The 16,249-nt window shown below is 51.0% G+C and overlaps 1 protein-coding gene across 1 annotated transcript in view; it reads left to right on the forward strand.

Annotated features, from left to right (window-relative positions):
• Nucleotides 1–11,869, forward strand: part of EML1 (EMAP like 1) — a 108,670-nt gene extending 96,801 nt beyond the window's left edge. The window contains exons 16-22 of the mRNA XM_054715762.1: nucleotides 1,725–1,792; nucleotides 3,010–3,098; nucleotides 7,204–7,301; nucleotides 7,401–7,488; nucleotides 8,881–8,976; nucleotides 10,244–10,374; nucleotides 10,937–11,869. Of these exons, the coding sequence (XP_054571737.1) occupies nucleotides 1,725–1,792; nucleotides 3,010–3,098; nucleotides 7,204–7,301; nucleotides 7,401–7,488; nucleotides 8,881–8,976; nucleotides 10,244–10,374; nucleotides 10,937–11,062 (696 nt within the window). The 3' untranslated portion in view covers nucleotides 11,063–11,869. The remainder of the gene's footprint in view (nucleotides 1–1,724; nucleotides 1,793–3,009; nucleotides 3,099–7,203; nucleotides 7,302–7,400; nucleotides 7,489–8,880; nucleotides 8,977–10,243; nucleotides 10,375–10,936) is intronic.
• Nucleotides 11,870–16,249: the final 4,380 nt, after the last annotated feature.

The following is a 16,249-nucleotide window of genomic DNA, read 5'->3' on the forward strand; positions in this document are numbered from 1 at the left end:
AAACCCGGGGTCTCCCACCGCTCCCACTGCTGTGGGCCAGGAGCACATCCTGCAGGCCCCGTGTAAGGGGGCTCCTCTGTGGCCCCCATGCCCTGCAGCCCGCACAGTTGCCAGCATGCCCCCGTGCGCTGGGTCTGAGTCTCAGCCGCCTGCGTTTTGCTTTCGGAGGTCAGGTCGCTGGGAGAGCAGATCATGGGATGCCAGGGCCTGAGGGGTGGCCCGGCTGCTCAGAGGAGAGAATGGTGTGGCCCGAGGTGGCAGGGCATGGCTATAGGAGGTTCTGCCTTGTACCTGTCCCCACACAGGGCTTCACGTATGAAAAATACATGAGGGGTTTGTGCAGATCTGACAACCACCACCGGCACAGCAGGGACAGTGGCAGTCCGGGAGGGTGGCCCTCCCTGAGGGCCCGGCCAGCACAGCAGCCCTGCTGAAAGCAATCCGGGCACACACCCACTCCTGCACCCGGCTGTGAGCTCCCTCCACCTGCGTAAGGGTAGGGACTGACCCGGACGCCAGAAACATCCAGAGTTAAGTCCTACCGGCTTTCTCCACTGGCCATGTGACCTTGGACAAGACCTCCCTGAACCTCGGTGTCTTCATCTCATGAATTATGTGCTGGAGCCTCAAGTGGCCGTGACCTCTGTCTGTGTGTCCGCCGCAGCCTGAGCTTCATTACAGCTCCCACTTTGGGAAAAGCGTCGCAGTAATAGAATCAATACCTGAAGAGCTTCTGGTCTCATCTTTTTAGTTTATCCAGAAGTTTCTCCTTCTCCTAATTCCGTTTCCATCGCTGCTCTTTTCTTGTCTTCCCGGGATTAGCCTCTTCTCACTTCAGTTTGTCCTAAACACCCCTGCCAGGTGGCCTCTGTCTATCACAGATTCGATCATGCACTCCTTTTACTGGAAGAAAAAGACCACTCACTGTGTTATTTCCTAGTGACCACAGTCCTCAGCATAGCAACGCAGCCCCGTTCCCAGTGTCACCCGCACGCTTCCCCGTCCCCCACCCCGTGAACTCTGCACTGCAAACCCACTGCCGTTCCTCAGCTGGGCCCCAAACTACATTGCTTCCACCTTTTTTATCACATTATTGTCCCCTTAACACTTGATCCCCCCAAATACTGGTGTGTCTACTTCCACATTCACCACCGATGGGTCTTCCTGTGGCAGAAGGCGGAGTCAGGAGTCTGCCTCCACCCAGCCTCCACCCAACCTCCACCCAGCCTCCCGACTGACTCGTCTGACTCCCTGCTCCTGGGACCCCACAGCTTTTCATCCACCACGTACATCTTGTATAGTTAGCACTGAACACGTGTGTGTACCCCCAGACCCAAATGGGAACGGGCCTTGCTCGTCTCCCATCCTTCCAGGGCTCCGGGCTGTCCCGCACTCATCCAGAGTCCACCTCACGGAACAGGTGCAGCGGTCATGCGTCCCGACAGATGGCGCTCACCCTGCGGCCTGGGGTCACCCACACCGGCTTCCAGGATTTGGAGGACGGGCGCTTACTTCCTGCCTGTCACCTGACTACTGTAGCTGTGAAAGGGTGTGAGACAGAAAGGGGAACGTCCTACGTGGTCCAAGTAGGAAAACGGTTCCCTCCCTGGAGAGGAAAGAGATGTAAAGTGGGGCCACACGGCCCTGAGGGACTGGGCTGGGCTGTGTTTTTATGCTACAGTGCTGTCTGGCCACCAATTTACACTTCCTTTAAAATGTTTTAGGATCCAGCTCAGTCTTCTGGTTTTCATCCTTCAGGGTCTGTGGTTGCAGTTGGAACACTGACTGGGAGGTAAGTCCACAGCAGCGCGCTGTGCTCGGGGTTCAGGGCGTGTTTCCCCGGGTGGGCGCCAGCGCTCTCGGCTGCAGCCCCAGCCTCTGACGACTTACCAAGTTCGGCCAGAACCCCACAGGGAAACGAAGCAGGGTCCTTCAGGTTTTAGCCCTGGGTGAAGCTGTGGCCCCCACTCCTGGAGGAATGCCCACACACATGCATGCACAGGCACACACAGGCACATGCACACACATGCACACGTACACACACACACACAGGCACACACCCTTGCATCCAGTTTCACAGGATGCGTGGCTCCTCGAGCCCTCTGCTGCCCATGGTGGGAGGAACCTCAATTCGGAATCAGGCAAGGAAGCATTTCACAGCACTGAGAGTTTAAAAATGCTTTTCTTGCTGCCCTTTCAGAATTTTAGAAACCGCCCCAATCCTGAGCCTCTTATTCAGACTCGGCTCACACTCCCTGGCCATGTGCCTCCGAAGGCCAGGCAGCTGATTGGTGCAGGAGCTCCCGCTTCTCCGCTCGGAGAGTGTGGTCCTTCCACTCTTTGGCGTTTGCCAAGTGCCGTGTCCTTATTAGGGATTCGAATCATTTCTGCGTCTGTTACAACCTGCACTGGCTTAGCACTGGGTCTGCATGGTGGTGCTGGGCCCTGACCCCCACCTGACAGCTGAGCAAACAGCCCAGAGGGGTTAACCTCAAACACCAGCCCTCTGCTCGCTCTTCTTCTGTTCCCTCCCCCGTTTCTTTCACCCGCTGGTTGCACGCCAGCATTCCCGGAGGTCAGACACTCCACGCAGTTCGGCACATCACCACCCCTAAGGGGGTCCCAGCCCCACCTCCGGCACCTGCTCTGCTTCACCCTGGGGTGGGGCCATGCAGGGGGTCCCTTTGCCACTTCCTGTGGCCACAACCCCGAGTTAGTGTTGGTCCCACTTCTCCGCCCAGAGCTGTCCCTCCTTTTAGTAAGTGGCAGAACTCAAACCTGAGGAAGCCGTCATCGCCTTGGTAACCGAATCGTTTCTGGTGGTAGGGTGTGCTCAGAGGTAGGACCTTCTCTGTACAGGAAAGCTGGGCTTACGTGTTCTTGCTGAGTAAATTCAGAGTACTTACTAAGCCCCCGGGTTAAAGTTTCTAATAGCCTTACTGTCGTTGTAATCGTCTTGCTTCACTTCCCACTAAATCGCGTATTGTGCTTTTCTCATGTTGGCAACAGGTGGTTTGTGTTTGACACAGAAACGAAAGACCTGGTCACCGTGCACACGGATGGGAACGAGCAGCTGTCCGTCATGCGGTACTCGCCAGGTCAGCGCGCACCGCCCCCGGGAAGTTCTGTGCAGATGCCTTTACAGAAGGTTTCACACGCCTTCCAGGATGCTCACTATGCTTGTGTTGTTTTCTAACTCTTTATTATGGAAATTTTTAAACAAAACTGGACAGAAGAGCATAATGAGCCCCCGTGTATCCGGCACCTGCTGCAGGGCTACGGACTCTCGGCCAGTCTCGTTCGTCTTTTTTATTAGAGCCCCACTGCCCCCCATGTGTTTTTGAAGCAATTTATAGACATCTTATCCTTTCTTCTGTTAATACCGCTGAGTCTCAAAAAAGTGAGGACTCTTTTAGCAGCTTTATTGAAGTACAATTTACATACGATAATTTACCCATTATAAACGTATAACTCATTGATTCTTGGTGAATTAGTAGAGTTGTGCAACCATCACCACAATCCAATTTTTGAACCTTTTCAGCACCCCCAAAAAGTCCCCTTCCTGCCCGTTAGCAATTAACCTCCGCCTCTACCCCTATTCTGGGCACCCTCTAATGCAGGCGTCCTCAAACTACGGCCCGCGGGCCACATGCGGGTGTTTTTGCCGTTTTGTTTTTTTTATTTCAAGATAAGATATGTTCGGTGTGCATAGGAATTTGTTCATAGTTTTTTTTAAACTATAGTCCGGCCCTCCAACGGTCTGAGGGACAGTGAACTGGCCCCCTGTTTAAAAAGTTTGAGGACCCCTGGTCTAATGTGCTGTGCTGATCTGTGAATGGCCTGTTCTGGACATTTCATATCAGTGGATTCATACAACATGTAGCCTGTTACATCAGCTTCTTCTTTTTAGAATAATGTTTTTGAGATTAGTTTGTGTTGTTGTGCATGTATCAGTACTTTATTCCTTTTTTTAATTGAATTTTGGGGGTGGCATTGGTTAATAACATTATAGGTTTCATGTGTACAATTCTATAATACATCAACTACATGTTGTACTGTGTGTTCACCACTCCAAGTCAAGTCTCCTTCCATCACCATTTATCCCCCCTACATATTCCTTTTTAATTACTGGCTAGTATTCCATTTTGTGGATATACCACATTTTCTTTATCCATTTATCAGTTAACAGACACTAGGATTGTTTCTGCGTTTGGGTTATTAGGAGTAACGCTGCTATGAACAGTCATGATATGTACTTTTTGTAGACATTTGTTTTCATTTATCTCGGGTGTGTTCCTAGGAGTGGAATTGGTGGATCATAGGGTAGATTTACGTTTAACATCTGATAAAAATGCTTTCCAAAGTGGCTGCCCCATTTTACATTCCCACCAACACTGTGTCAGGGGTCTAGTTTCTCCACATCCTCACCAACACCTGCCATAGTCTGTCTTTTTCAGTAGAGCCCTCCTAATAGAGGTGTAGCGGTTTCTCGTGTGGTTTTAAGTTACATTTCCATAAAGACTGTCACAGAGGTTAAGCATCTCTTCATGTATCTACCAGTCATTTCTGTATCTTCTTTTATGAACTATCTATCCAAATATTTTGCCCATTTTTAATTGGGTTGCTTGTCTTACTCCTGAGTTGTAAGAATTATTCTGTCTGTGAGTTCTTTATCAGATATATGATTTGCAAATGTTTTCTCCCAGTGTATGGCTTGTCTTTTCATTTTCTTAATGGGGTCTTTTAAAGCAGGTGCTTTAATTTTGATGAGGTCCAGTTTATCCATTTTATTCTTTTATGGATCTTGCTTATGGTGTCATAGTCAAAAGTCACAGAGATTTTCTCCTACGCTTACTTTTAGAAAGGTTATTGTTTTAGTCATTATATGTAGGTCTGTGATCCATTTTGAGGTAATGCTTGTGTCTGGTGAGAAGTCTAAGTTTATTTATTCTGCATGTAGATATCTACTTGTCCCAGCACCATTTATTGAAAATACAATTCTGTTCCTAATGGATTATCTTGACACTTTTGTCAAAAGTCCATTAACATGTCCTAGCCAATTTGGCTCAGTGAATAAGAGTGTCAGCCCGCAGACTGAAGAGTCCTGGATTCAATTCTGGTCAAGGGCACATATTTGGGTTGCTGGCTCGATCCCATGTGGGAGGCAACTAATTGATGTGTCTCTCTCACATCGATGTTTCTCTCGCTGTGTCTCTCTCCCTCTCTTCCACTCTCTCTAAAAATCAATGGAAAATATCCTCAGGTGAGGATTAACAACAAAAAGAAATCCATTAGCAATAAATATAAAGGTTTATTTCAAGATTCTCAGTTCTATTCATTCATTTATATAACTATCCATATATCAATACCACACAATTTTGATTACTTTTGGAGTAAGTTGTGAAATTGAATAGTGTAATTACTACAATTCTGTTGTTCTTTTTCAAAGTTGTTTTAGTTATTTTAGGTCCTTATTTTAGAATCAACTTGTCTAGTTCTAATTTTAAAAAGCCTACCAGGATTTTAATATGTTGAACTTATAGATCAATATGGGAAGAATTGCTATCTTTACAAGATTGAGTCTTATAATCCTTGAACTTAGAATGTCTCTCCATTTATTTAGATCTTTAATTTTTATTAGCAATGTTTTATAGTTTTCAGTGCACAAGTCTTATACTTCCGTTGTTAAATTTGTCCCTAAGTTGCTTTTTATGCCATTGTGAATGAAGTTGTCTTTTATTTTATTTTCAGAATGTAGTTTGCTAGTATAGAGAAATAAAAATTTTTTACACATGGATCTTGTACCTGTGACCTTTCTAAACTCTTTTATTCGTTTTAGTAGGTGTTTTGTGTGTAAAATTCTTGGACTTTTCTTCATACGGGAGCATGTCATTGCAAATGACGACAGTTTTACTCACCTTTTCTAATCTGGGTGCCTTTATTTTTTTCCTTATTGCATTTGCTAGAACCCCCAACATGACAATGAACATAAGTGGCAAAGTGGGTCCTTGCCTTGCTCCCAGTCTTAGGGTGAAAACAGTCATTTATTGTTGAGTAGGATGAGGAAGTTCCCTTTTATTCCTAACCTGTTTAGTTTTTATTATGAATGGGTATTAGAATTTGCCAAATGCTTTTTCTGTATCTATCAAGCTGATCATGTAGTTTTTGTCCTTTATTTTATTAATATGGTGCATTACATTAATTTTCAGATGTTAAGCCATCTTTGCATTCCTGGGATAAATCTCACGTGGTCATGGTGTCTCATCCTTTTTATATTTTGCTGGATTCTGTTTAATCTTCTGTTAAGGATTTTTGCATCCATGTTTATGAAGGATATTGGTCTGAAGTTTTCTTGTGATGGTTTTGTCTGGCTTAGTTATGAGACTGCTATTGGCCTATAGAGGAACTTGGAAAATGTTTCTTCTTTGTTCGTTTTCTGAAAGAATTTATAAAAGACTGGTGTTATTTCCTTATTAAGTATTTGATAGAATTCATGTGAATTCAGTGAGCTGTCAGGGCTTTTCTTTGTAGGAAGGTTTTTAATTTCTAATTCAATTTCTCAGCTTCTTATAGATCTATTCAAATGTTTTGGTTTTTTTCTTAAGTCAGTGTTTATTTTTCCATCTAAGTTGTCTAATTTATTGGCATAAAGTTGTTCATAACATTTGTTTTCAATCCTTTTCATTTTTCTGAAGTTGGTAGTGAAGTCTCTTCTTTCGTTCTTGATTCTGGTAACTTGTGTTTTCTCTCCTTTTTTCTTGGTCAATCTAGTTAAAGATTGGTCAACTTTGTTTATCTTTTCAAATAATCAGGCAGAGAGGGGCAGTGTGCACAGAGATGAGGCGGGAAGGGCCTTCCAGGCAGCGGGGAGGTGGTACTCAGAGGCCGGAGAGAGCCTGCAGCTCCGTGAGCAATGAGTGGCTACATCCTGGAGGGCCTTGTGGGCCCCACTTACAAACTGAGCCTCGGCCCCTCAGTTTCTGAGTGGGGAAGGGTTTTATAAGGAGAGGAACTGGCCAGGGGCGGTTTTCAAGACGTAGTTCTATAAGTGGTAGAGGAGCCATTCAAGCGCACATTTTCTTTTTGAAATAACTCATTAATCTGGCTGTTTTCTAAATCTGTGATGGCAACTAGCATTACCCCTTATAATTGATCAAGTGTTTATTTTTAATAATTGAATTACAATCTGTCCTATCTTTGTAGATGGGAATTTCTTAGCGATAGGCTCCCATGACAACTGTATCTACATTTACGGAGTCAGTGACAACGGGAGGAAGTACACGCGAGTTGGCAAATGCTCGGTAAGCCCACGTACTTCTCGTGCACGTGCCGGCGGTCATTACTTGTTGGTCGGGAGTTCATAAGGCCAGGGAGCCTCATACGATGTGTTTCTCTCCCAGGGTCATTCCAGCTTCATTACTCACCTGGACTGGTCTGTAAACTCACAGTTCCTCGTGTCAAACTCCGGAGACTACGAAATCCTTTACTGTGAGTAGCACCCAGGGCTACGTTTCCTCAGAGACCGAAGGTGGCCTCCCGCACAAACCCACTTGCCGTACACCTCGGGCCTCGGCTCTGTCCTCTGTGAGACAGAAGGTGGGCTGGGCACCCCTCAAGTCCTTGCTGAGACACCTGAGACCGGGCCGACCATGGCCCTGGTGAGGCGATAAGGGCCCCGAGGAGAAGGCCAGGCTCTGCAGAGAGAGGCTGGCGGGGGCAGATGTGGCCGAAGAGCATGGGGTCAGAGCCGTCACAGGGAGAGGGACCCTGTGGGGACGTCACCCCCCTGAGGCAGACTATGAAGGCTCTCCCGCCTGGGTGACAGCAGTCCCCTGGGACCCCTCCTCCGCCTCCCCCAAACCCTCTGGCCAGTGTCTGTGCCCAGGCAGGACCTGGGCGTGGTGAGGGTCATAATGGCTGGCACTTCCTGAGCACATGGCGCGTGCCGTGCTCTGCTTCAGCAAACACTTGCCCAGCACCTGCCGCATGCCCAGCTCTGGCTAAGCACGGGTCACAGAGCATGAGGGCCTGGGCGCCACCTGCTGGAAGGTTCTAAAAAGTGTGCTGCTCCGACCTCCATCTCCTCCAGGAGCCACAGCCCTTTCAGGCTCACCCCCTTTTGTAGACAAGGAAATCGGGGCCCAGACACGAGGCCATAGGCATCAAGAGCCAGCGGGTGGCAGAGGGGAGGGAGGGGATCACCCAAATGTTGAAGCGCCCGGACAGGCAGGGCAGCTGGAGGTGGAGGAAAGGAGAAGATGCCTGGGCCAGGACCATGCCCCCTCCAGCAGGGCAGGCAGCCAGGGTCAGCCCTCCCGCCCTCTCCAAGGTCCTGCCTGATGCGGGGCAGAAACGGGAAGGTTTTGGGGGGCAGGCCCTGGGTCTAGCCTCTTCTCAGACACAGTGTCACACTTCACTGGTAAGAGCTCCTGTGGGGAACAAACCAGCCACCTGGGAGGCCATAGGTGCTTGGCCGACTGGTTTCCATACGCTTGGAGTTAAAGGGATTGGTGTGTGTGTGTGTGTGTGTGTGTGTGTGTGTGTGTGTGTGTGTGTGTGTGACCATGTATGTGTTCAGGGCTCCAGGGAGGACAGGAGCAGGTAGAGGCCTAGGAGCCAGGGGATGGTCAGAGAAAAGAGAAGCCAGACTGGGGGAAACAGGCCCCAACTGGGGGAAGACAGCGAGGAAGAGGCGGCCCCCTCGCAGGCCCCGGGCTGGGCTCAGGGCCGGCCAGGAGTGCGATTCCGCTGGGCTGGGCGGTGGATGGGTCCCTCTCCTGAGGGCTCTGTCGCCGACGAGGCTCTGAGGGCCCTGCCTCGCCCCAGAAGGAGAGGGGGCTGTTGCTCAGGTGTCACCACACCTGCGTGTGCTTTTTCCAGGGGTTCCCTCTGCATGCAAGCAAGTCGTCAGTGTGGAAACTACTCGGGACATCGAATGGGCTACCTACACCTGCACTTTGGGATTCCATGTCTTTGGTAAGTCCCCGCAGCTTTCACGCGGTTCAGATGTAAGTGTGTCCGCTTTCAGAATATCCCCGAACGGTCAGGAAGGCTCGGCGTCGCCAGTTCCGTCAGCGTGCTGTGCCGCTGCGTGAGCCCCTCAGGACCCCGTCCCTGCAGCTCCGGGAAGGGCCGGGCGAGAGGAGCCAGGTCACGGTGCCCACCCTTTCCTAGTGTGTGAAGTGGGTCTCTAGCATCTGCTCACGTGCGGGTGTGCCCGAGCTCCTGGCTAGATGGAGCAGATGGCCCTCCGTCAATTCACTCATCCTTTGCTAGTTATTACTCCGTCTTCTTGGTCCTTAAACTCGAATTTTCACTTCTAAGTTCAGATTAGGAATATATTCATAAATGATCTAAATTAAATTGCCACAATGCAGTAGGAAAAAAAGCAGTATTTATAACCTCTTTCTGTAAGACTATAGGTCAATCATTTGGTCAGAATTTCACAAATCTCCTTAGAGCTGGCATTTTACCATTTTCTGGTATTAAAAGTGAGGACCCCCAGGTTTACCGCAGAACTTCCAGCTGAGAAACTGATGCACACACAGCTCTCTCAGAGCCGAAGTGACTGGGACCAAAGGGGTTTCCTGGCGCAATGGTCAGGAGACACCACCCCCAGACCAGGCTTCATGCCCACCAGAGCCAGAGCTGCTGCCTCCCCCGGCCCACGGCAGGCAGACACAACACCTGCCCGGTGTCAGAAGCAAGCAGCAGCCACAAAGAGCTGACCCCAAGAAACGTCTGAAAGGCACACTCAGACTCAGGGTTAAAAAGTTCTTGGGAGAGACTTTCACATGTAAAGAGCTACCTAGAAAAAAAGAAAAGTTAGGAAACTGCATGCTTGAGGACTAGTCAGCTTCCCATCAGACACTTTGGGACAAAAGAAAGGCATTGTGTCCAGAAGCAGGGTTTCTGGCGCACTTTGTGCTGTATTGTCAAGAAGCCACCCCCTCCCCCAAAAAAGGACAAAAAAGAAGAGGCCCCCAAAAGGTGGGAGTCCAGCGAGCCTGTTGTTGCTCCTGTCCTGCCACAGAGCGGGCTAAGCCTTGAAGGGGCTCCTGGGAGGCCTGGGGTGAGCCGCTCACGGGAACAGGGAGAGGCCGAACCAGACAGAGCGCTCTCTTGGCCCTGGTCTGAGCCCGGGGCTTGGGCGATTTTACTTTGGCGAGACTTTAAAGCAGTCCCCACGCAGCGTGGCCGGTGTTTCTGGTATTTCCAATGCTGTCTGTGGTCTTTGTTTCAGGAGTGTGGCCAGAAGGCTCGGACGGGACGGACATCAATGCCGTCTGTCGGGCCCACGAGAAAAAAGTCCTGTCGACGGGCGATGACTTCGGCAAAGTACACCTCTTCTCTTACCCTTGTTCGCAGTTCAGGGTAAGGACTGGTCTTCACAGATCTCACCCTCGTGGGATGCGTTTGGCACTTACATAGAAAGGCCCATGAGTGAATGCCACCTGTCACAGGTGCAGACCTGACCCTGTCACCCGCTGCCCTCGAGCACTTCAGGGGCTCCCCCTGCCCTCCAGGAAGCCCTTAGACCTGGCTCGGCTACCTCTGTGGCCTCCTTCATGGGCCACACTCCTCTCCCCTCCACCACAGCCCCTCTGCTGCAGCCCTGCTGTGCTGAGCCAGCACCTCTGCCCAGCACGCCCCTCCTGGCCCTTCCCTTCCCTTCCCTGACCCTCCTTCAGCAGGACACCCCTCTCCCTCCGCCCCTGGCATCTCTGGGGTTGAATGTATACGCCCAGGACAGTCCCTTGCCCCTGTCTGTCCCCCAGTGGTTGTGCCGGGTCCCGCCTGAGCGTGCAGAGCACGGCACAGACTAGCACAGCCGAGTGAGGGAGATGCAGGGATGTGGGAACGCGCGCAGAATTCCCACACCTTCCGCTCCAGTTCGTGCGCGTTGCGTTGAGCTCCCTCCCTGTCTTCTTCCCAGGCCCCCAGCCACGTGTACAGCGGGCACAGCAGTCACGTCACCAACGTTGACTTCCTCTGCGATGACAGCCACCTCATCTCCACGGGCGGCAAAGACACCAGCATCATGCAGTGGCGGGTCATTTAGTGCCGGCGGGGACCCGGGCGCAGCGCAGGCCCCGAGGCACAGACTCGGTTACTCGGTCACTGTGATTTCTGTTTTGTTTGAAAAGTTCTCACAAACCTCAGGAAAACCACTCCCTGTACCGGTTACCTTAGCGTAGTGGATCAGTGAGCGCCACGTCGGATCAGCAGTTCAGGTTTCTCTGTTGGACAATAAATAAAACACGTTTAATGTAAAAAAAAAAAAAAAAAAAAAGCCAAGGTTTACAGCACGGCGACATCGACAGGTTAACTGGTATATCCTTCCTACCTTTTCTATGAACTCTTCGAAACGGTCACAGAATGCCTTTTCAGATCCTGTACGCAGGCTGGCTCGTTCACCGCGGAGCCTGCGAGGCCGGATATTTATGAGAACGAGGTACTGCATCACGATCACTGTTAACTGGTCCTAAAGGGACTCACGGATTGAGTAGAGGGAAGAACCGACTGCACAGCTGAGTCAGGAAATGCAGCTACGACTTTATTTGGTTCCATTGTCTACAGTTCCATTCAGTTCTCCCTCTGGGAGGCGGGCGGGAAGGGGGTTGATTAACGGTTCAGCCGGGGATACAGGCATTTCAGAGTTCTAGAAATGCCCGCCGAGCCCCATGCAGTCAGCCCTGACACCCTCGTGAATGGCACCCCCTGTGGTCCCCGTCCACCTGCCCCACGAGTGGAGACATGTGGCCACCTTCCTCTGTATATTAATTGGCATGATATGGTATTGTACTTGTATAGGATTTTAGCGATTCTAAATAAATACGTAAGGCTAGGCTTTACTATTTTATGCTTATGGACATTGTATATTTGTACTTTAAGACCAAGTCAAAAAGACACCACCAACCTGCAGCGGGGCGCCTGGGAGGCTCCGCCAGGTACACAAGGCAGCTTCTTTCCTGTCTCTGTGCCTGGCCGGCTCGCTGGGCGATGAAAGAAGATTGCGTTCTGATGAGTAAAACGTAGGCGCCGTCCGTTTGTCAAGAAGGCCTTACCCATTTCGATTGTGAGGTAGACTGAAATGTATTGTTTACATTGGGGAATGTATCTCAGATTTTAAAATAGAAGAGTAATAAGCAGACTTTAAACACAAATATTAAGATTTTTACTTGTTCTAGGCAAGTAAATGAGTTGAGCTGTCTGGACTCAGCCCTGGCTGTTCCGCCAGCCGATTAGGCACGACACTGCGAAGCGTTGTGGTGACAGACGGCTCCCGGCTGCTGCGGACAGGGCGCCAGTGAACGTGTTAAAGGTGAATCTGTTTGTATGTATCCTTATCAAATATATTCTGTAATGAAATAAAATCTGAAAAGTGGATTTCTTATTGACCTATAATCATGAAAGTATATAAATTAAAGTATTTAAAATTAGCTATGATTCACACTATATTCTGTTTCATATATAGATATTTTTCCTCACCTAGGGACTATAATTTGCATATTACCTTATAATAGACAAATATGCAAATTGACCGCACCTTCTCTACGCCCAAGCCATGCCCACCAACCAAGCCACGCCCATCAACCACGCCCACCAGGAAACCGTTGCAGGGAAGCACCTGCTCTGATCACAGGAGCCAGCCGAACCCGCTCCTGCGATTGGGTCGCAGGGAAGCTGGGGTGCGGGCAGAGCCCAAGGTCCGGGAAGCCGCCCGGGGCTTTCCGGGCCTTGGGCGCCAGCCGGGTGCGTGCTCCGATCACAGGAGCGAGCCGACCTGGGGGGTCGGCTCGCTCCTGCGATCGGGTCGCAGGGACGCTGGGGTGCGGCGGGGCCCAAGGCCCGGGAAGCCGCCCGGGGCTTTCCGGGCCTTGGGCGCCAGCCGGGTGCGTGCTCCGATCGCAGGGACGCTGGGGTGCGGGCGGAGCCCAAGGCCCGGGAAGCCGCCCGGGGCTTTCCGGGCCTTGGGCGCCAGCCGGGTGCGTGCTCCGATCGCAGGAGCAAGCCAACCTAGGGGGACCCTGAAAGAAGGTAGAAGGCGGTGGCCACAGCCAAGGCCTGGGTCCCCGGTGCCGGCAGAAAACTGGTGCAGGCAGCCAGGTGAATGAAGGTCTATTGCACGAATCTTCGTGCAAACGGGCTACTAGTATGGTGTATAAATAATCATTCTCAAATGATTAATTGAGGGAATAACCATATCAGGGAAGGAAAAAGGAACCATTATCTATATATATAAAAGCCTAAGCAATGGTCCGACTGTTCTCCTAGTAGCTATGAGGTGCAATGACCACCAGGGGGCAGACGCTCTGACCAGTATAGAAGGGAGCCCAATTCCTTGCAGAATCGGCCATGGGTTAGGTTGCTGCTGGGGCACTGTCAGCCCCAAATCTGCTTCACCCGCACCCAGGGCCCATCAGGGGATGTCGGAGGCCCAGTGCACAGATTCGTGCACCAGTGGGGTCCCTGGGCCTGGCCTGCGCCCTCTCGCAATCTGGGACCCCTCGGGGGATGTTGGAAAACCGATTTCGGCCCGATCCCTGCAGGCCAGGCCAAGGGACCCCACGGGTACACAAATCTGTGCACAACTCCTCTAGTTTACTTATAAGATCTATTTTTATTTCTGTATACTTCCACTATATTTTAAGCGCAATAATAGAAAAAGAGTATTGTAAACCATTATTGCTATCTTCCTACTTGCCTGCATTTAAATGAAATTCTTTAAACAGCCCAGGATTAGCCTTGTGGGTATTCATCATTCACTCCCTCCCTCATTAGCATAGCAAGCAATGGCCCTGGCCACGGGGGGAGGAGCCAGGCAGCATCCCAGAGCTCCGGGCCTGGGGGAACCTCAGGCTGCCCCATCCTCACATCAGTCATAGAGGGTCATGACATCAGGTGATGTGAAAGCATTTTCAGAAATGCAGTTTGCAGAGATGGAAAAGGAGAGGATTTTCTCTCTTCTGGCATGTTCCCTCCTCCGTGTCTCCTTCCCAGGCCGAGGAAACACCTGAACTCAGGCATCAGCCAGGAGCAGAGGCTGGGAGAACACAGGTGCTCAGGACAGCCATTGTTGGGGGCGGGGGGGATGTGGGGTCCAGGAGGGCAGCTACCGCGGTCTCACCTCCCCCCAGGTCCCCCAGGTGCTCTGCCAACCCCACAGAAGGATGTTTATCTGAACGCCTTGTAGAATGGTGGAGCTGCAGGGGAACTTGGGGAAGTGTTTCCCAAAGTGTGTTCCTTGGAACACCATTCCACAGGGTGTTAATAGACCTTGTGTTTGACAGTTCAACAGGTTTGATCAGGGCTTTTTTTTTTTTTTTCCGGATGGATCTTCTCAGAATTTGTGAGCACACAGAGTTCCCAAAGCCTGGCTACACGGCCTTTCCTTCCTGGGACGTCTCCGAAGGCAGGGTCTCCATCTTTGGGTGTTTCCATAGTTGACATACTGCATAGACAAGGCTTTATATCGCTTTTTTCGTATCACTTTATAAGCAATGTCCCATGTCATTATAACCTCGTTATAAATAACTCCCGTTAGCAGCCTCACAGGCGGCTGTGATTAGTATTGCGGCTCCTTGTCCCGGGCTCTCACGGTGATGATACTGGCAAGAAGAGTCATAAAGGCCACGCCTGTGGGGGCATTTGTCCTCAGTGTGCTCTCCCCGGGCTCTTCCCACCCGCCTGGAGGCAGCTCAGCTCCTTCCCATGAAAAAGAACCTCCCTGTCTGTCGCTTAGCCCTCTGTGCTCCGCAGGCCTCTCGAAGGCCCACATCCCTGTCTGTGACTCGGCTTCCTTAGCTTCACCCCTGCCGTCCCCCTGGTGCCTCCGTCTCAGGCCCCAAACCACTGCGCCCACCTCTCCCCCCACATCTGCACTCGGTCCTCCCCAGTGCCCAGACCAGCACTGTGGGCATCCGTCTCGCCCTCTCTCTGACTCGCTGCCCGTATCAGCAGCTGCCAGTAACTGACCGGAATAGCAGCAGTGACCCCACGCGGCACCATGAGTGCCTGACACATGGCGACTCCTCCGTCCTCTCAGCAAGCCTGTGAGACGGCTTCTGACCGTGACCCTGAACTTCGAGGAGCCACACAGTGAGGAAGTTGGATGGGAACCTGAGGAGTCGGGTGCTGAGTTCTCACGAACCACAGCACCATTCTGCCTCCCCAGCACTCACTGTCCCCTGGGCGCCCCCTGATCTGCGCTGCCTCCGCCCCGGCCGGCCGCTGTCACAGCTGGCCTGGCTGCACAGGCCTCGCTGGCAGTGAGCGCAGTGAGCGAGCTTTCGAAATATGTCCCTCTCTTGGTTAAAGCCCTATGGTGGCTCTGAGGGAACACTCCTCACATGGCGCACAGGGCCTGTTCGGGGGGCTCAGTTCCCACTGCCGAGCTGTCTGTCCTGACACTAAGCCTGCTCTCTGCCACCACGCAGTCTTTCCCCGCGCTCTGCCCTAACACTCTTCCTCCCGTATTTCCTTGCCAGCGACCACAACATGCATAGCCCAGCTGAAAAGTCGCTTCCTCCAGGAAGCCTGCCTTGAGTACCTAACCGTGAGTTCTGGTCCCTCTTTTGTGTCCCTGCTCATTGTGCTTTCCTGATCCCATTGAATTGTAAGCGCTGTGTAGCCCTCATGTGCCTAAGCTCCCTGAGGCTTGAATGCTCTGCCTCCCGCACTTGGCACAGGACCAGGTGTGGACAGGTGATCAGTAGGTGTTGGGTGGACGAGAATGAATGAATGAATGAGTGAGATTCCTAAACCTTCGCCCTCAACCCTGAGTATTTTTTCCTGCTTCACTGTTTCACCTTTGCCCACAGCACTGCCGAGAACAGCTCTGTCCAATGGGCTTTATTTTATTTTATTTTTTTTTTTTCAGACAGAATGGAAGGGAAGGAGAAGGTGGGGAGAGAGAGAGAAACACCAGTGTGAGAGACACATCGATTGGTTGTCTCCCGCACACAGCCAGCACCCCAATCAGGGCCAGGGAATCGAAGCTGCAATCCCTCGGTCTGCTGACCAATGCTCTAACCACTGACCAACCATCTAGCAACCGTATAGCTTATTTCATCTCTAAAGCAATGTGACTTACTTCGGCAGGTCATTGTTATGATTAAATGAGTAAATGCGTTTAGGGGGGCATTCATACATTTTACCAGTGTATCCGCCAGGGTCCTGGTAGGAACCAGACAGCCCGTTAACCGGGGTAGTCTGAGGAGGGTTTAATCAAGGTCTACACGTGTTG

The sequence above is a fragment of the Eptesicus fuscus genome, chromosome 5, assembly GCF_027574615.1.
Source record: "Eptesicus fuscus isolate TK198812 chromosome 5, DD_ASM_mEF_20220401, whole genome shotgun sequence".
Classification (NCBI taxonomy): Eukaryota; Metazoa; Chordata; class Mammalia; order Chiroptera; family Vespertilionidae; genus Eptesicus; species Eptesicus fuscus.